Source organism: Suncus etruscus, chromosome 6 (genome assembly GCF_024139225.1).
Source record: "Suncus etruscus isolate mSunEtr1 chromosome 6, mSunEtr1.pri.cur, whole genome shotgun sequence".
Taxonomy (NCBI): domain Eukaryota; kingdom Metazoa; phylum Chordata; class Mammalia; order Eulipotyphla; family Soricidae; genus Suncus; species Suncus etruscus.
The window spans coordinates 13727390-13748703 of NC_064853.1; the positions used below are offsets into that span (position 1 = coordinate 13727390).

The following is a 21314-nucleotide window of genomic DNA, read 5'->3' on the forward strand; positions in this document are numbered from 1 at the left end:
AAGGAGACAGATGGAAACTATTTACGAAATGGTTTGTAAATAAATAAAGTGATAACCAGCTAAGTTGGAACTAAGGATAGTCAGCGGAAAAAAGCAGCTTAAAGGATTTACTTCATGATCAAACTGGTATTTGTAAGGAGATAGGTTAGAGCTAAGGGTAATTTAGAATTTTTGGGGAGGTTTGTGGAATCTTCACGAACACAGAAGATATTCCCATTTTCCTGGAACGGCCTCCAAGTGTGCTGCCAAGGATATTCCATTAGATTAACAACTGAGCCCTCTTCTTTTACCTAGAGCATGGGAAAGTGGACAGGGTGTTCTGGAAAGGTCTTTGCCATCTCCACTTTCCCATTACTCAGAGTTCTTCTTGGAGCTGCTTCTTCTGTCTTGCACATGTTCCAAGGACTCCGAGACAAAAAAACTATGCCAGAATGGCCAGCAGATAATTTTATAATCGGACCTATCTATTCTGCAAGAGAACAGAATGTACGGCTGAGCTTTCCAAAACAACTTCACTTGTGGCCCTTAGCTAGAAAGCAAAACCCATTTCCACAATGGTCCTTAGAAGGTTGGCGAGCTGAAGACCCACAGACCTTGCAGTTAGGAAGGACTCATTAGGATCTGGAGGTTTACCTTATCACCAAATACCCAAAAAACTCATGTGCAGTGGAAAACCACCCATCTTATAATCCAAGAGTATTTGAATACCTTTTGCAGCTTCCACAAATGCCACAAGATAAAACTAGCTTCCACAAGAGAATAGATATAGTCTTTCCAAATGCTAATATAATTTTTTTTTATTTGGGTGAGGGATGGCTCTGTCTTTGGGGGACCGTATGCAGTGTGTGAGATCGAACTTGAATTGGGGGCATTTAAGGCAAAAGTTCTTTTACCTACAATGCCATTTCTCCAACCCAGTAATCTCTGAGATAAGATTTAAATTGATTTCAATAAACAGACCAATTAGTCTTGCTGTATCTAGGGGCACTAAGTGGTTTGGTCAATTATTATCCCCATAAGTTTAATCTATGTGGGTTGTTTTTAGTAGAAGAATCCATTTTATTCCTTATGGCAAGAGGTGTACCCACTTTTCTTCTCTAAGAACAAAGAGCTTAAAAATTATTTGACTATTGCTAGGGAGCCATGTAAGCTTCTTAGTTTTTAATCTTATTATTAATTGCCATTATTTTTCTACCTGAGGGCAGATGACTTCAGAACTCTGAGAATGTTGGTCTGATTTGGTGAAGCTGAATTCTTGGGATTTGCTAAAATTACAAAATAAAATAAAACAACACCTTTCTTTTGATGAGGGAAGAGGAAAAGCAGAGTTGAGTTATATAAGCAGTGCTAAGATTTATTCCTCACTCTGTACTCAGGGCACTGATGTCTGAACTTGGACAAGTCATATGCTAAGCACATACCCAAATCCCTTCACCATGGGCTAGAATAATAGCACAGTGGTAGGGCATTTGCCTTGCACGCTGCTGACCCAAGACAGACCCCAGTTCAATCCCTGGCATCCCCTATGGATCCGTGAGCCCACCAAGAGTGATTTCTGAGTGCAGAACCAGGAGTAATCCCCAAGCACAACTGGGTATAACAAAACAAAAAACAACAACAAAAACACCCCCCCAAAAAAACCAAAATCTCTTCACTGTTTCTCCAACAATAAGAAAAACCATCTCATGAAAATTAATTTTTTGTTTGTTTTGGGGTCACACTCAGCTGTGCTCAGAGCATACTCCTGGCTCAATGCTCAGGAATCTCTCCTGGCAGGGCATGGAGGACTATATGGGGTTCTAGGGAAAGAACCTGAGCTTATCGCATGCAAAACAAGTGCCCAACCTGCTGTAGTATTGTTCTGGCTGCTCATGAAGTTAATTGCTTTCCAAAATGTTAATATTGAACTTTTTACTGCCAAGATGGTCTCAAAAAGGCTTATCTGCTAGGGATGCAGCCCAGAAGTACAGCACTTGCCTTGCATGTTTGGGACAGTAGGGTAAGTTCCTGGCATCACCAAAAAGACAAAACTAAACAACTATAACAAAACAACACAAATATTTGCCTTGCACAAAGCTGGCCAAGTCCAGTCCCTAGGACCCAATATGGTCCCCTGAGCCCTGCCAAGAGTGGCCACATAGTTTAGAGCTAGGAGAAAGGCCTGAGCACTGCAAGGTGTGGCCCTTCCCCCCAACCCACACCAAAACAAAAATAAAAACACACCCAAAGCAAAGAGTAAAAAAAAAAAAACAAAAAACCCAAACACAACATAGGTGAGATGTAGCCAATAGGCTATCAGATAGGATGCCAGGGATGGAACCTAGGTTAGCCATATGTAGGAAATGCCCTACCTGCTGTGCTATTGCTCCACCCACCTTTCAAATTTTAAGTATATTTATCACTGAAGAATTCTGGTAGTTATTGACCATTTCTGGTATAAAAAATGAATTATTTATTTAAAAAAAGTACTTTGGGCAACTATGGAACTTGGGGTGCATGGGAATGGTCCTACGTTCAGGGGGCTTTGCTTTACTGGAAATGGGGGAACAGGAGTGAAACAGGAAGTGTGATCTCGTTTTTCTCTGTGATTTCAGCATGTCCGGTATCTGGGGAAGGAGAGGAAGAAAGTTGGGGTCCTCATCTTTTCTGTACCAGGTGAGGGACATGAAGGGGCCCCTTGGTTAGTGAGGGGCATAGAAACTCCAAGTTCTAACCTACAAGTCTCTTTTCCTTGGAGATAGTCGGGAGAGGTCATTTATGCTTTCAAAGCTCCCTTTTAGCTGCAATCTATCAAACAGATGGACAGACTCCTGATGAAAGGACACAATTTAAAGAGCGGTGGTTCAGGGGTTGGCACAATAGCACAGTGGTAGGGCATTTGCCTTGCACGTGGCTGACCCAGGATGGACCTTGGTTTGATCCCCGGCATCCCATATAGTCCCCAAAGCCCCAGAGGAGAGATTTCTGAGCATAGAGCCAGGAGTAACCCCTGAGCATCACTGGATATGGCCCCAAAACAAACAAACAAACAAACAAAACAAAGCAAAAGAGTGGTAGTCCAGCTACCTTGCAAGGCCACCTTGGACAGTAGAGGCATGTGGGGGGATCTATAAGATGGTTCTTGCTTGGGGTTGGAGAGATAGTATGGAGGTAGCGTGCTTGCCTTGCATGCAGAAGGATGGTGGTTTGAATCCCAGTGTCTCATATGGTCCCCTGAGCCTGCCAGGAGCAATTTCTGAGCGTAGAGCCAGGGAGTAACTCCTGAGTGCCACTGGGTGTAACTCAAAAAAAAAAAAAAAAAAAAAAGAGGTGTCTTCTACCAAGGGTCTGACATCGACCCCCCTAAAAAGAGACTTCCGTTTACACTGAGAAGACTTGACAACATCAATGACCTGCTCTACAGGACATGGTTCTCTCTAGTGCCACTTAAGTGTGAGGTGAAACAAGAGCATGCTCTGCACCATCCTGATTGCAATATGGGATATGCAGACTCCAGGATCTTTAATACAGAAGCATGATACCAACAACAGAGACTATGTGAGGAATGGAGGTGTATTGCCACTACAGACGATGACTTGAATTGGACAAACTAGTTTGCCTGGAGCCTAGAGTCAGTCCTGTGCCAGGAAACTTCAGGGGTAGGGTCTCCTTGTATTTAGACCATAATTTGTCTTTCCATGTCCCTTATGTTTTGGTGGGCCTATGCAAACAAATGCCACTTTAATACCGTTTTTTTACTAAGTTCTCTTGACGCTAATCCTTAAGAAAAATAACCCACTAAAACTTTTGAGGTTAACTTAAACTAGTAAGCATGTGCATGGAACTAGAGAAATGTACTTTGCCCTCAATGTTTAAGGAGTTACATAAGTCTAATGTCTTTAGATTATATTGTGTGCTGCTAAGAAATAGTATGTACTACAACTGGGGATTTGAGGGACAAAGTAATTGTATTGTACATGGGTTTAGTTTTGTTTTTCTTAAAGTTCTTTGGCTGAAAGTTCAAGGCTGGGATATCATCGATGGGAATACCGTGAATTTTGTTTATGGGTGATTGGGCTTCCACTGTAACTTTACCCTGTCCTCTTTCTTTGCATCTTTGTTGTCATAATTAAAATAAAAATAATAATAAAAAAAATTGCATAAAAAAAAAAAGAAGGTGTCTTGCCTAGCATGTTGCCAACACCAGTTCAATTTCTTCTATCTCTGACATCACATAAGGTTCCTCCAGCAACTCCAGGATGAGAGAGACCAAGCACCACTGAATATGGCCCCAAACCCCGTCTTTCCTTAAAAGCAAGTGTCGACACACGGTGTGCAAATACATATAAGCAGCTATTTCTTTTCTTTTTTTTTTTTTTTTTGTTTTTTTTGGTTTTTCCGGCCACACCCTTTTGATGTTCAGGGGTTACTCCTGGCTATGCGCTCAGAAATTGCCCCTGGCTTGGGGAGACCACATGGGACGCCAGGGGATCGAACCGCAGTCCTTCCTTGGCTAGCGCTTGCAAGGCAGACACCTTACCTCTAGCGCCACCTCGCCTGACCCATAAGCAGCTATTTCTGAGTCAAGAGGAAAACAGAGGCAGGAAGGAGGGAAGCAAAGAAACAGCTTATTTCTGATTTTATCTCCTTGAATAGGGTTTCACAGATTCTTTTTTTTTTTTTGGGGGGGCACACCGGATGACGCTCAGGGAGTACTCCTGGCTATGCGCTCAGAAATCACTTCGGGTTTTGGGGGAAGAATGGGACGCTGGGGATTCAATTGAGGTCCGTCCTGGATCAGCTGTGTGCAAGGCAAAAGCCCTACCACAGTGCTATCACTCTGGCCCCTCAGATTCTTTCTGAACAACTGGTTTCACAAACAAAAAAAAGGAAAGGGAAATCAGTAAAGCATCAGTGGCTTTTGGTTGTTTGTTTTGTTTTGGGGCCACACCTGGCAGTGCTCAGGGGTTACTCCTGGCTCTGAGCTCAGAAATCAGTGCTGGCAGGCTTGAGGAACCATACGGGATGCGAGGGATTGAACCCAGGTCCGTCCCATGTGGGCAGCATGCAAAGCAAACACCCTACTGTTGTGCTATTTCTCTGACCCCAAGAAAGTATCAGTGAAATTTCTTCTTTTCCCAAGGATTTGGGGTTTTCTTTGGCTGTTTCTGAATCACATTTGGCAGTGCTCAGTGGTCCATCCATATGCAGTCCAGGGATTGAACAGGTGGGGCATATGCAAGGCAAGGGCCCTACCTGCTGTTCTATTGCTCAGGCCCCCTATCACTTTTAAGTACCAACAATCTGAGGCCCTACAAAGAGGTACTGTACCCCCCACTCACCATCTTCCAGGCGTAGCTCACATTGTAAGCCTCCTTCTTGGCCTCCCGAAGCTTACTGATGTGCCAGGAGAGGGAGGAATTGACAGGCACGGCGAGGATCTGGCTTCCCAGCGGGAGGCTGCAGGAGCAGAGGGAACAGAGGCTGAGGCCAAGGATGGGCAGGGACCGCTCAGTAAAAGCAGAAAGGAGCCGGGCGTCAGGAGCACCCCCTGACCGAAAAACAACAAAGCTCATTGCTTTAGCTCATGGCAGACTTTCCGGCCATAAAGCATCCTGTCAGCCCTTCCTCTGGAAACTCTTCCTGGCTCTCTCGCTCTTTCTTCTAATTCTTCCTTGAGACAAAGTTGTCTCAACTCACTTATTCACTTATTTACAACCCAGAGAGATACGGGTGGCCGTCTGCCAAAGAGCGCATCAGGGTGGGAAAAGATTAAATTTTGCCCCATCTATCAGCTAGGAACAGACAATAGTTTTGTAAGCACATTTTTTTTATGGGCCACACCTGGCAGTGTTTGGGGTTTACTCCTGACTCTGCACTCAAGAATTATTCCTGGTGGAGTCAGGGGACCAGATGGAATGCCGGGGATTGAACCCGGGTCAGCCATGTGCAAAGTAAAAGACTTAGCAGCTGAACTATCGCTCAGACTTCTCTAAACAATCTTTGGTTTTTGGATCACACCCGGCAGTGCTCAGGGGTTACTCCTGGCTCCTTGCAGGCCCAGGGACCATATGGGATGTCAGGATTTGAACCACCATCTGTTCTAGATTGGCTGCATGCAAGACAAACGCCCGACTGCTGTGCTATTTCTCTGGCCCGTCTAAACAGTCTTTTCCTATATTTCTGGACTTGCCTTTTTTTGCAAACACTTTTAAATATTGGTATCAACAGAACTTTAAAAAACTAGTGAGAGAACATTTATTTCATTGGACCATTAAAAATTTGATCTGAACACAGACTTCAATTTACAAGACATTTTGTCCAAACAACAGTTCTGAGAGACCTTATCTTTCATACAAACACAATCTTGGCTACTGATCAGAAGGGAAAAGGATGCCATAAACTTGCAAGCTTGTTAAAATGAGAGATGTGCTTGTTTCAGATCCTATAACAAATGGTCCTATTTGACCTTCATGGCTAACTTATCTCAGAGCACAACCAAACTACCAGAGCCCTCTCCTATGCCTTACCTGAGGATATTTTGTCGAACCAACTCAAATTTGGGAATATTTTCATAATGAATGATGTCAGTATGAAGGGGAGGCTCTGCGAGTAAGTAGGGCCTAGTAAGAGATGGATGCATAAGGGTATATCCTGAAACAAGAAAAGGAAGTTACATGTCATAGGGAACATAGAGGAACAATACAGAGGATATAGATCCTAATAAAATGCCTAGCAGAGATTTGAAATGGAGAAGCTTCAGGAATGGCTGCCTCTTGGCTTCTAAGGTACCTGCCTAATCAGAAGACAAATTACTTTATGTGATTTTGCATAAAGCTCTTGAAGTATAGACAGACGTGTTAAAATAGCCAACACATGTCTAAACAAAAATATTTGGGGGGCCCAGGGAGATAAGGCCTCACAGGTTGTGTAAGTGGGAGGTCCAGGTTTGATCCCTGGCACTACCCAGTCCCTGAGTAATGTGCCAGGAGGAGGAATCCCTGAGCACTGCAGTAATTGGGTGTAGCTGCAAAATAAAACAAAAATCAAGACTGGGGTGTGTGGGGGTAGGGTGGAGAGGGGGTTCTCTGAAGAGATAGCTCAAAATATTAGAGTATATTCCTTGCATGTAAGATTTCTGGAGCCACATGGTCCCCAATCACTGCCAAAAAAACAAACAAAATACCCCAAAGTTTCACATCTAGGCCTTGTTCAAGTCTAACTGCCTGATGTCAAAGACCAGTGCACAAATGTTTCCACTCATTCATGCCTGTGCCCTACAAATGAGCAGGGATAGTTGCAGCATATTTATAAATATTGTCTTTCACTCATTTGCTTACTATACTTTTCATATTGAGGGAGAAAACCTTCCTTCATTACCTTTGTCATCTATGAGAAAAGTGTAGGAAGCCAGAGAGTCTTGATAATAAGTCACATCTTCGAGGATGTAAGCCAGGTTCACATCCACACCCACGATCCCCAGAAGGAGGTTTCCAAAATAACAGGGTTTGCTCACTGTCATGATTAAACCTATGGGTTGGAAACAAAGACAAGAATTGCAAAGACTGCCAGAGGAGGCTCTGAACAGAGATGAGTGTGGGCCCTAAACAAAACAAAAAGACAAATAAGTATTTAAGAAAGGATTAAGGGGGCTGGAGTGATAGTACAGTGGTAGGCCGATAGCACTGCTTCATGACTCCTCTATGATTCTCTACAGAGACTCCAATCTGAGCAAAACTCCAGGTATGTTGGTATTTGGGCTGATATCACCGGGACTTTTTTGGAGTGAGTGTAGATACTTCCCCCACCTTTTCATACTTCCAGAAGCCCTGGTAGCCAAAATCAGGCCCCACAAAAGCCCCAATATTAACAAGTGATTAGAATTCCTGGTACATTTAATTTTTCTTCCTTCCTTCCTTCCTTCCTTCCTTCCTTCCTTCCTTCCTTCCTTCCTTCCTTCCTTCCTTCCTTCCTTCCTTCCTTCCTTCCTTCCTTTTCTTCCTTCCTTCCTTTTCTTCCTCCCTCCCTCCCTCCCTCCCTCCCTCCCTCCCTCCCTCCCTCCCTCCCTCCCTCCCTCTTTCTTTCCCTCCCTCTTTCTTTCCCTCCTTCTTTCTTTCTTTCTTTCCCTCTTTCTTTCTTTCCCTCTTTCTTTCTTTCCCTCTTTCTTTCTTTCTTTCTTTCTTTCTTTCTTTCTTTCTTTCTTTCTTTCTTTCTTTCTTTTTCTTTTTTCTTTCTTCTTTCTTTCTTTCTTTCTTTCTTTCTTTCTTTCTTTCTTTCTTTCTTTCTTTCTTTCTTTCTTCTTTCTTTCTTTCTTTCTTTCTTTCTTTCTTTCTTTCTTTCTTTCTTTCTTTCTTTCTTTCTTTCTTTCTTTCTTTCTTTCTTTCTTTCTTTCTTTCGTTTTTGGGTCACACCCGGCAGCGCTCAGAGGTTCCTCCTGGCTCTATGCTCAGAAATCACTCCTGGCAGGCTCGGGGGATCATATGGGATGCCAGGATTTGAACCACCAACTTTCTGCATGAAAGGCAAACGCCTTACCTCCATGCTATCTCTCCGGCCCCTAATTTTTCATTGTTATCCCTATAGGAACAAATTTAGACACCACAATGTATCTGAAGCCACCTAATGGTCAGAAACAAGAGGTAACAGAATGATCAACTACTAGCAAGTACTTAGTAAATCTTTAGACAAAACATTTTTTCCCCATGTCATACCCGGTGGCTGCGACACTCAGAGGTTACTCCTGGCTTTGTGCTCAGAAATTACTCCTGGCAGGCTTGGGGGACCATATAGGGTAATGGGATTTGAACCAGAGTCTGTCCTGTGTTGGCTGACTGCAAGGCAAACACCTTACCAATGACTATCACTCTGGCCTGTGACAATGACCTCATAGGAGATAAAATAATTTTCACAAATTTGCTTGTCACTATACTTTATTTCCTTTTCTTCCTTTTCTTTTCTTTTTTAATAATCTTACTCCCACTTACTTGGAAACAGGTATTATGATCAACTATGTGAACTATGTGATACATGTTTTTTTTTTTAATTTTTTAAATTTATTTTATTTTATTTTTTGGTTTTTGGGCCACACCCAGCGGCGCTCAGGGGTTACTCCTGGCTCTATGCTCAGAAATCACTCCTGGCAGACTCAGGGGACCATGTGGGATGCCAGGACCTTCTGCATGAAAGGCAAACGCCTTACCTCCATGTTATCTCTCCGGTCCCCGATACCTGCTTTTTAAATGAAGTAAATTAACTTTAAAAAAATTAAAAAAAAAAAGGCCAGAATGAAATCACAGCCGATAGGGTAGAGCATTTGCCTTGCATGAGGCAGACCTAGGTTGGATCCCTGGCATTCCAACCTGGCATATGGTCCCCCCGAGCCTGCCGGGATTAATTTCTGAGCACAGAGCCAGGAGTAACCCCTGAGCACCACCAAGTGTGCCCTCCCACAATTGTATTGGTCAGAGAGGGCTGAAGCAAATGACTGAAAGGACTGAAGAATAAAGTTTGCATGCAGAAGCTCCTATAGACTATTGTATGTGTCTCAGCAACATTTGAGAGGATTTTGCTGTGGTATCTTTGGGAAATTGGCCGTAAGATCTCAGACTCATTTTGAATCCCTATTCTCTGGACATCTTGAGAATAAGTCAGAAAAAAAAAAGAACAGACTTATTCTATATTTTAGGAATCCACTCAGACCACAGATCATTCCACTGTGGCAGGAAACGGGCATTATGTGGACACTATGCAGAATGAAACCATTAGCCCTCCTTTCTGCTGGACACTGATCCTTCAGTCTATGGACGTTTCTAAGAGTATCTCTTAGTAAGTGGGGCTTAGGGCCAGTGTTACCTGCTAATTTCTGGGACAGGACACAGAGAAATACACATTCTAGTGGGAAATGCAAGAGACCAGTGGACACATCATGGAAACACAGTATTAGGGATCCTAAAACAGGCCTTCTGGTCTGGTCACTCTTGTTCCCATGAATCATTGCGCCTATCTGTCTCTTACCTGAGGTCTGTTGAGGTTAGGACACGTGTCTGACCCATCACTGTCCGCCATGGCATTTGGCTGGCACTTAACAGTGTCGGCTATAAATACATTCCTGTTACTTGTCTTAAAACTTAGTAATTCATATCCACCCATTTTTTTCTTGATTTTGAGCTTGGGGATAGAATTTAAGGTCTTCCACACATAAAGCAAGTGCCCTATTGCTGAGCCACATGGTTATCTGTAGTCCAGGGGTCTCAAACTTGCGGCCTGCGGGCCGTTTGCGGCCCTCCATACAACATTTTGTGGCCCTGCCCTAGAGGAATCTTTTTTTGTTTTGTTTTGTATTAGTTGTTTGGGTCACACCCCCCAATGTTCAAGGCTTACTACTGACTTTACATTCGAGATCACCCCGACTTTGCCTCTTGAGGCCCCCAGGTAAATTGAGTTTGAGACCCCTGCTGTAGTCATTTTCTACTCAAAGGATATAAATCTGTCTCAAGGTGAAAACTCTTGTCTATATCTGCAGGATTCTTCCAGAAATAGAAGGACAAAACCCACCAAGGTGAAGCAGTTGTTGTCATATTACTTCCTTCAAGAAAGAATATTTTTACCTAGGCTCAAAGAAAATACAAACTTCCTAGACTTGCTACTTAGGAATTAGGGTTTTTTTGTTTGTTTGTTTGTTTGTTTGTTTGTTTTGTTTTTGGGCCACACCCGGTGGTGCTCAGGGGTTACTCCTGGCTGTCTGCTCAGAAATAGCTCCTGGCAGGCACGGGGGACCATATGGGACACTGGGATTCGAACCAACCACCATTGGTCCTGGATCGGCTGCTTGCAAGGCAAACACCGCTGTGCTATCTCTCCGGGCCCAGGAATTAGGGTTTTTTGATGTCTCTTCACATTTGTGAGACATCCTAGTTGACAGAACATAAAAATAAAGGCTCATATGGTGATGATATCCACCTCACTTGCAACAAGTTATCACTTTCTTTATTTGGGGGGGGGGGTAGGGAGTTGGGTTGCACCCAGTGATGCCCTGGGGTTATTCTTGTATGGCTTGGAGGACCAGATGGGATGCCAGAAATCAAATCTGAATCAGCCACATGCAAAGCTAGTGCTCTACCCACTGTACTATCTCTCTATTCCAACTAGCTACCACTTTCATCTCATCCATTAAGAACAAGGAGAGAAGGATTGGGGGGGTGGTGGAGATGAGCAAGATTATAAAGTGAAAAGAAAAAAAGAGGGATTTATTTTCCCTAAGTACATCCTGTTGTCCAGCTATTGTTCTAGATATCTTAAATAAATCAGTATATTTCACTTCTCAACAGCCTTAAGGGAAATATTACATTCCTTACCTTAGAGAAGGAAATTGAAACATGTGAAAAGCTTAATTAAGCCTTTTCTTCAACAAATAATGGATGAACTCGTATGATAAGGATGATGATTATAGTAACATAAACCACAAAAGTAAGAGACTATAAGAAAAGAACATGGGAACGGTACTGACTACTGAGAAGCATGCAGGAGGCATGAAAATATCATATAATCTTAATGCAGCAATCTTAAAATATCATATAATCTTAATACCATGAACGATTTAAATAAGTGACAAACAGAATTAATGAAATGACCAAGAACAAGAACACTGTAAGAGGAAGAATAGGGGGGCCAGGTAGGTGGCGCTGGAGGTAAGGTGTCTGCCTTGCAAGCGCTAGCCAAGGAAGGACCGCGGTTCGATCCCCCGGCGTCCCATATGGTCCCCCCAAGCCAGGGGCGATTTCTGAGCACATAGCCAGGAGTAACCCCTGAGCGTCAAACGGGTGTGGCCCAAAAACCAAAAAGAAAAAAAAAAAAAAAAAAACAAGAGGAAGAATAGGATGCAGACATCTTTCTTAGGTCAAGCCTTTATTTTTAGGATGATACCATGTTGCTTTGCCTTTGAGCTGACTCCCTAACACTTCTGAATTTTACTGCCACCCTCTCTGCAGTGAGTTCTTAATTCCCATTCAATTATTTTTGACCATACCTGAAGATGCTGAGGTGTTTTTCCTGGTTCTGTACTTAGAAATCACTCCTGATGAACTCAGGTGACCATGTAGAATGGGATACCAGGGACTGAATCTGGGTCAGCCATGTGCAAGACAAGTGCTCTACCCTTTGTAATATCCCTCAAGCTCCCCATTCACTAAACTTTGGATACTAGGGAATACTGACAAAGTTTCCCTAGCAGCTATGATGTCCACTGAGTCTAGGCTAATGAGGAAGAAACAGAACCGAGGATTTCTATCTAGAATTCAGTACTACCCAGACAGCAGGACCCAAGTAACCGGCCCTATGATCAGCGATGGCATATCTCCCTCCTCTCTGTCTTGGTGAGATGCTCAAATGCTCCATGTCAGTACTAAACAACAGTGCAAAGCTCCCCTGTCTGTGGACTCAGGCCCATTTCTCTTCCCTTCCCGTGGATAGGAAGGTTTCTCCAAACTCACCATCTCCCATCTCATCAGAGAAGGGGAGGCTAAAAACGGCTTCATCGATCATCCGGTTGGGAAGGTTGGTATAGAACCTGCCCACGGTGGTTTCCAGGTTACTCAGTTGGTTCAGCACCATCATGCTGCCTTTGATCACCGGCAGGTTCGTCCGGTCTAGGACCCCGTATTTCCCCGAGTTCTGTTCAGCCAGATCTCTCAGAAACGCCAGCTCTTTCAAGCCAGTCACCCCATCTGAAAAAGCAAAGCCAAGGGAGAGAATTGTAAAAGCTCATCGTATTGATATCACTACCAATTCAACTCTAATATAAGCATGCTAGAGGCCTTGCACTGCCCAAAAGGTCTTCACGGAGACAATACTGGCCACAGGGGATGGATACTAGTTCCTGTTTAAGAAACAAAGCTCATGGCCTGGTCTTTCCCTTAAGTAAAAGGGTGAAGGAATTCTTTAAAAGGCAATGATGAAAAACAGATGAGCGAATAAAGGAACTCCATTTTACAAGGAAATCTTCTTCCCTAAAAGTTTAATTATTGCATTTCAATCATTTTTCTGCATTTAATATTTGAAAGCAAAAGAAATGCTTAACAAGCCTGCATTTAATTCAATTTAAGAAATTGTCCAACTTTGAAAAGGCTGGAAGTTTCCCGTTTCACTTCTTACCTCTTGGCCTCTTAAACATTTGCCAAAGTCGCATGTAACAAAAATGGAAAGAACTACGGATTGTATTGAGCGATGCCCCCAAACCCTGTCGCTTTCATGAAGCTCATTGTAATCACAAAGGGTTTCATGCCTGATATTGTTAGGATAATACTGGATTCGATATATTTGATGTCTAGTTTTTACACTTAGTTTCAAAAACGTTGTCAAAGATTTAAGCATACTGGGTTGTATTATTCCACATCTGCAATCTATAGCACAAAAATAAATTTAATAAATCTTTAAAAAAAATTGGGTTTGCTATTGTTGGAACAGAGTCAAAGGGATTAGTAACTGATCCCATATGGGTACCACTGTAAACAAATTCAAATTATTTCAGTCACTACTGAGTTTCTTCCAGTGAGTTGTTAAGAGGGGATTTTGCTTTTGAATTGATCATCAGTTTAAAAGAATTTGAAGAGTATCTTGTGACTTTATCTTTCTTCAATAGAGAAGTGTATATATATATTTCTGTATATTCTGTTTCATTTCACTTCTGACCACACCTGCCAGTGCTTAGGGAATCAATCCTGGCAGTGTTGGCATGATGCCAAGGATTGAACTGGGGTTTGTTACATAAGAGGCAAGTGTCTTGACCAGAGTGGAGTACCCCCACGATCTATGTATTTCTAGTGTTGGAAGTCTATTTCTTTTTCCTTTCCCCCCTTTTTTTTTATTTTGGGGTCCCACCGGCGGCATTCAGCAGTTACTCCTGGCTTTGTGCTCAGAAATTGCTCCTGGCAGGGCCGGAGAGATAGCATGGAGGTAAGGTGTTTGCCTTGCATGCAGGAGGACAGTGGTTCGAAACCCGGCATCCCATATGGTCCCCCGAGCCTTCCAGGAGTAATTTCTGAGCATAGAGCCAGGAGTAACTCCTGAACACTGCCGGGTGTGACCCCCCCCCCAAAAAAAAACAAAACAAAACAAAAAAAGAAAAAAGAAATTGCTCCTGGCAGACATATGGGATGTCAGGGATTGAACCCAGGTTCAATCGCTGTGCTATTGCTCCAGCCCTGGAAGCCTATTTCTAAAGACCTGGAAGAAAAAAATTGAGGATAATTTATTTCTTTTTTTTTTTTTTTTTTTTTTTTTTTTTTTTTTTTTTTTTTTTGGTTTTTGGGCCACACCCGGTGACGCTCAGGGGTTACTCCTGGCTATGCGCTCAGAAGTCGCTCCTGGCTTGGGGGACCATATGGGACGCCGGGGGATCGAACCGCGGTCCGTCTCCTAGGCTACGCAGGTAAGGCTTACCTTACCTCCAGCGCCACCGCCCGGCCCCAGGATAATTTATTTCTTATACACTACATTTTTGTTTGTTTTGGGGCCACACCAGAGGTGCTCAGGTCATACTTCAGTTGGCTCTGTGCTTAGGGTTGGGCTCTGTGAACCGTATGGGGTGCTAGGGATTGAATCCAGGTTGGTCTTGAGCAATGCAAGTACCTTACCTACTATTCTATTATTGCTTATGCTTGGAAATATGCTCCATTTGGGCAACATGAAAGGGTTGTCAGAAGTAGATCACTGTTCCCTTGGTTTGGGAATGGAGATGGTGGGGAAGTTGCAAGTGGGACACTGTGGAGGAAGAGGACCATATGATTTATAACTTGCTTCCCTTGAACAGACAGAGCATAAAAGCAGACCAATTCTTGGCAATAAAGGTTTCCTTGACCTATCATGTACCCCTTGGTAGGTCAACATTTCAAAAAAGAAATGAACAGGAACAGTGTTGAGCCAGAGCAGAGGTGAATGGAGCATTTTGGGTGACTCCATCATAAAAAGAGGCAGACAGCAAGGTCAGTGAGGAGGCAGATAGAAAGATGCTGGGTTGTTCAGCCATGTTAGAAACTACAATTCCCAGAATTCCCTTCTATTATGTTTTCAGGTGAAAGGTAGTCAAAAGGTGCAGCGTAGTTGGATGCTGGAGAGTAGTGGAGGGAAGAGCTGGTAAAAGGCAGACATAGAGACTTTAGAAGGTTTGAGCTTGACCAGAGCTTGAGCTCTGGGGTTATTCCTGGCTCTGCACTCAGAAATCACTCCTGGCATGCTTGGGGGACATATGGGATGCTGGGGGTCAAACAGGATCTATAATGGATTGGCCACATGCAAGGCAAATGCCCTACTGCTGTGCTATCACTCCAACTCCTTAAACTGTTCTTATAGTCTCTTTCCCAAGCTCAACTGTTCTAGTGTTCTCTGTCATTCTACACATTCTGATTTGTACCATCCCCGCTGCCACATCTGACTGACTTTCTGAGGGGAGGGGTGAGCCCTGCAGAGACTTGGGAAATGGCACTGAAGTAGGAACTGTGCTTGAGTAGATGGAAAAAAGGAAAAGAGAAAATGATGACTCCAGGAATGTGAGTAGGTGTCAGGGCCCCTCCCAGATGCCTGCTGAAAAAATGCCCATTGTTGGCATTCATAGAGTGAGGAATCCCTGGCAATGAACATAGAGCTAGGGGGCACACAGAGTAATCACCTCTGAATCCCCTGAACATAGCTTCTAAAACAAAATCAAAAGAACAAAATACACAGGGGCAGAGCAAGTGCATGGTTGGGGGCCAGAGACATAGCCCAGTGGGCAGAGTGCAGGCTTTGATTGCAGGCCTGGTTTTTGAGCCTTACAGCACTGCCTGAAAATAACCCCCTGGGATACAGAGTCAGAGTAGATTCAGCACTCCTGTCCCCCAAAAGGTCCCCAAGACCTAAAGAGATAAAATGGATGAAGCAAAAGTTACTTCTGCACTGTCTTCCTGGGCAGAACTTCAAATCCCATTCAGGACGCCTTCCTGGGGCATATGACACTGAAAGCAATTCCATGTAGCCATCTACTGAGCCATCATCTTCCTGAATGAAAACAGGAACAGAGCTTTATGCAGCTCAAAAACCCTTTCTGCACCGTGGGGGACTGACATCTGCATGCTTCCCTTCTACCTTCCTGCCTCTCCTGAGCAAGAGAAACATCAACATCAGGTCCCAGAGTAACAAGCACCCAAAGACAACACTGCAGGCAATTAGGTGCCCAGAACAAAACTGTCCCTTCTCTGCTCCCATCACGCTCAGTGCTCAGAATCCTGAGCAAAGCAGGTGGGAGATGATGTGTGCCTGCTAAGTATCTGTTTTCACAAGCAGAGGATGAAGAAGAGAATTCACCGAGCACAGCATCTCAATGGGGTGGCATCATGGGCCAGCTAGGCCGTGGAGTCTTTAGCACAGAGCTAAGCCAGACCAGAGAAGAATCCAGACAGAACCCAGGCACTCATTCATTTTTCATTCACCAGGAATAGTGTTGAGAACTTGAAACATATTCATCAGAGTTCACTGCAGTCCTAGGCAGATGGGGTCATTTCTATCTGCCAAATAAAATATAAGTGTCTAATTTGCTCATAGAAGGCCTAGAACTCCGAGTACCACTGAGTGTGACCCCTTCACATCTCATCTGGAATAGGCCCCCCAGATATGAGACCCCAAAGCAAAAACCAACAGAAAATCCCAAATCATATCTGAGTCTTCAAAAATATTCAGGAACTGGGCTGGAGAGATAGCACAGTGGTAGGGCATTTGCCTTAGCACACGGTAGACCCAGAAAGGACAGTGGTTCGATTCCCAGCATCCCATATGGTCCCCCGTACCTGTCAGGAGCACTTTCTGAGAGTAGAGCCAGGAGTAACCCCTGAGTGCTGCTGGGTGTGACCCAAAAATCAAACAAACAAATAAAAAAGATTCAGGAACTGTTCATATAGCAGAAGATTGATACAGAGAAGGAAAATAAAATCAGAGATCATCATGTTGGTTCATAGGCAGCTCTTATATCTCAGGCAGAGCATCTGGCCAGCCAGAAACAAAGGGCTTCACCCCACCTAAGAGGGACTAAATCATAATGGAGGGCACTGCGTAGGGGGGCTACATGCAAAACAATAATTAGGGCTGGAGCAATAGCACAGTGGTTAAGGAGCTTGCCTAGCATATAACTAAACAGTTTAATTCCTGGTACCAAATATGGTCTTTCAAACACCTCCAAGAATGACTCCTGAACAATGCCAGCCAGAAGTGTCAAACAGGGATCTCTCTGTGTCCACAGTAATAAAACAGGATATCCAGTGTCCTGCAGAACCCTGGTTCTGATCTATGCCCACTGCTTCCTTTATATACCACAAACTCCACCCGAAAGAGCATCTGGGCACTTCCCATCCACAGGGGCAAATCTTACAATAAGCCCTAAGACTACTGGAGTCTCAGTGATTCATGGAAGACACAAGATGAAGAACAGGGATAATGTGGCCGTGAAGGCCATGGGCAGAGATTCCTCAGGGACAGGCAAAAGCCCCAGACTGGGTTGGTCACACAGAGAAAAAAATCAGGTCACATGAGTGATTTCCTGCAGTCTCAACCCAGGAGGTGAATTAAAAACCTCAGGCTGCGGCACATCCTAAAAAGATGAAGAATGACTGGAGAGATAGCACAGTGGGGAAGGAACTTGTCTTGCATGCAACCAACCTGGGTTTGATCCCTAGCATCTCATATGAGCCTCTGAGTGTGCCAGAGTGATTCCCCTGAGTGTAGAATTAGGAGTAACTTTTGAGCACTGCCATGTGTGGGCCCTTCCCAGCCCCCCAAAGAAAGACCAAAAAACCACAGATTATGGAGCTGTAGAGAAAGCACAGTGAGGGGCTTGAGCGACAGCACAGCTGGGAGAGCTATTGCCTTGCACGAGGCTGACTTGGGTTTCATCCCTGGCAACCCATATGCCCCACATCCCCAAGTGTACCAGGAGTGATTCCTGAGCACAGAGCCAGGAATAATCCCTGAGCTCTGCTGCCAACACCAGCAACAACAACAAAAGGAAGTGCCATAAACCCACACAAGTGGGGAAGGTGGGAGAGGGAGAAGAAGGCCTGGGATGTTGATGGGAGGGAGGAAAAGATGGCGGAGGATGCTGGGGTTGCCCCTCACAGGCTTATGCTGCTTCTGTTAGCAGCAGAATTGCACACACACACACACACACACACACACACACACACACACACACACACACACACACACACACACACACACCCTACCTACCATTCATAAGAGCGTAGGTGAGGATCATTACAGAGTTGTTCAGAAGGCTGTTTTCTTCATTGATGACACGCAGTGTCGCCTTTTTATCTTCCTCCGGAGATTCCTTTGATGTGATGCCGGCGGACAGGTAAATGATGACCATGTCTGTGTCTGAACAGAAGCACACACGGGGGACATCGTGATGGCTTGGTGCACACTCACCATGTCCCCAGATGAGCCCACTGCCCCCACTCTCCCATCTGAGGCCACCACTTTCTTTTTTTTTTTTCTTTTGGTTTTTGGGCGATGCTCAGGGGTTACTCCTGGCTGTCTGCTCAGAAATAGCTCCTGGCAGGCACGGGGGACCATATGGGACACTGGGTTTCGAACCAACCACCTTTGGTCCTGGATCGGATGCTTGCAAGGCAAACGCCGCTGTGCTATCTCTCTGGGCCCAGGCTGCCACTTTCATTTCCCTCATCCCCCATCTCTGCTCCCAGCATTGAGGGAAACCTAATCATAAAGAAGAAAAAGGGGTCGGCAGCCACCCCAGATAGAAATCCCTCCTGCCTGGGGAAGTTGGGGACTCAGAACTGCATGGACCCTTGGATGGGGGTCTTTACCAAAAATATACATGGGGGGGGCAAGAAGGCTGTAATGATAGAGTGGTCCTTCAAAGCAGTCTGAAAATAAGAGGCATTATTCGCCCTTATGTGAAGTAGTGTCAGATACACATTTTAAAACCATTTATTTTGGTTTTTGGGTCATACCCGGTGGTCAGAAATCACTCCTGGAAGGCTCAGGAGTCCATATGGGATGTCCTGAATTGGCTGCATGCAAGGCAAATGCCCTGCCACTGTGCTATATCTCTGGCCCCCAGATAACACCCCCCCTTTTTTTTTGGTTTTTGGGTCACACTCAGCAGTGCTCAGAAATCACTCCTGGCAGGTTCGGGGGACCATATGGGATGCTGGGATTCAAACCACCGTCCTTCTGCATGCAAGGCAAACACCCTACCTCCATGCTATCTCTCCGGCCCCAAATACACTTTTAATTTGAGGATGGGAGCATTTTTAGTCCATACTAAGTGGTATCTAGGCTTACTCCTGGCTCTGTGCTCAGGGATCACTCCTGCTAGTGCTCAGGGCACACATGTGATGCCAGGGGTCCACCAGCATTGGCCTCACACAAGGCTTAATTATCTTAACTTGTACCCTGTCTCTAGTTTCAGATAAGAGCAAGAAGAACCTAGCACAAGCATCAGGCTGGCTGCAGGGAAATCCCAAATCTGTGGCCTCCAAGTTGTGGGGGTCATGCTTTTCACTTCCTGACCTCTCCATGCCTCAACCTTTGGGCTCTAAAACAAATAGAATAATAGTACTTCCTCCCTAGCATTGCTGAGAGAAATACTTGGTGAATTAAAGAACCAGGGCCTTGTGGTTCGAGAGACAGTACAGCAGGTAGGGCGTTTGCCTTGCGCACTGCTGACCTGGGTTCAATCCTGGTACCCTCTCTGGTCCCTTGATCTCTGAGCAAGAGCCAGGAGTAAGCCATGAGCACTGCCAGGAGTGACCCCAAAACAAAACAAAAGAGTATAAGTCAAAGGAGAATGAAACAGAGAGGACAAAAAAAAAATAACTAAATAAATATAAAAGAAAAGAAAAGGGAGCCGGCGAGGTGGCGCTAGAGGTAAGGTGTCTGCCTTGCAAGCCCTAGCCAAGGAAGGATCGTGGTTCGATCCCCCGGCGTCCCATATGGTCCCCCAAGCCAGGGGCAATTTCTGAGCGCTTAGCCAGGAATAACCCCTGAGCATCAAATGGGTGTGGCCCGAAAAACCAAAAAAAAAAAAAAAAAAAATGTAAAGAAATACCTTAAAAGACACCAAAGAACAGAACACTCTTATAGTTTGGAAGCATCATCTTTGAGAAGTCCAGCAGAAGAGCTAAAAAAAATCCTCATGAGGATCCTTACCACCGAGTTTACTCACATTTTAGTGTTTGTTCTTGGGCCACACAGCTGGCTGTGTTCAGGATTTGGTCCTGGTGTTCTTAGGGCCCAAATGCAGTGCTGGGGATCGAACCTGGGCTGGCCATACCCAAGGGAAAAACACTTAACCTCTGTATTATCTCTCTGGAACCTAAGTGGAATTTTGAGATGACAACAGAGCCGGCCACTAGTTTGACTGAACCTTCACTAGACGCTTTTAACAAAGGCACCCAGATTCCTGACCTCAGACACTTGAATGCTGATAAATAAGATCTTTGGCTACTGAGTGATGGGCAATTTGTTACCTGGCAATGGGTAATAAAGCTAGCTGTCTGAAGGAGTTATCCTAACAACACCAGAAAGCTTTAATGTCTTCATTTCAGATGCTGACACAATCTTTATTCTGCAGAATCAATTAGCTAACATATGTTGCACCAAGTATTATAGTCAAGGCCACTGAACTAAATGATCCTGGATGGGGAGATGGTTCAAAAGGGTCAGAGCATATGCTTTGTATGTAGAAATAAATCCCAGGTGTAATCCCTGGTACTTCATGATCATCTCCACACCACTCAAAGACAGCACTCAGCAAAAAATATTGGAAACTGGGGAAAAAATATAAAAAAAAAAAAATATGGCCAGAGCAATAGCATAGCGATAGGGTGTTTGCCTTGCACATTTCCGATCCAGGACAGACCTTGGTTCGATCCCCAGCATCCCATATGGGCCCCTGAGACAGGAGCGATTTCTGAGCGCATAGCCAGGAGTAACCCCTGAGCATCACAGGGTATGGCCCAAAAAGCAAATAAAATGAATAATAATAAAAAAAAAAAGATTAGAAACTGGAGCTGAAGAGATAGTACTACAGGTAAGACACTTGCCTGGCACATGACTAACCTAGGTTGGATCCTGGGTCCCCATACGGTCCCCATATGGTCCCCTAAATATCACCAGGAGTGATTCTTGAACACAGCAGATTGTAGTCCCAAAACAACCAACCAACCACCACAAAAAAAGATTAGCAACAGCCAGCGCTGGCAGGGAGTTGGGGAGAAAGAAACTTTCATTTATTGTTAGTGGGAATGTTTTGAAGAAAACAGAATGGAGACTACTCAAAAAATTAG

At 44.4% G+C, this 21314-nt stretch overlaps 1 protein-coding gene across 1 annotated transcript in view; it reads right to left on the reverse strand.

Moving 5' to 3' along the window:
• CACHD1 (cache domain containing 1) overlaps window positions 1-21314 on the reverse strand; it is a 253662-nt gene that overhangs the window by 45358 nt on the left and 186990 nt on the right. The window contains exons 8-12 of the mRNA XM_049774383.1: window positions 18226-18375; window positions 12468-12701; window positions 7360-7509; window positions 6510-6633; window positions 5322-5439 (exon numbers count right to left, since the gene is read on the reverse strand). Coding sequence (XP_049630340.1) covers window positions 5322-5439; window positions 6510-6633; window positions 7360-7509; window positions 12468-12701; window positions 18226-18375 — 776 coding nt within the window. The remainder of the gene's footprint in view (window positions 1-5321; window positions 5440-6509; window positions 6634-7359; window positions 7510-12467; window positions 12702-18225; window positions 18376-21314) is intronic.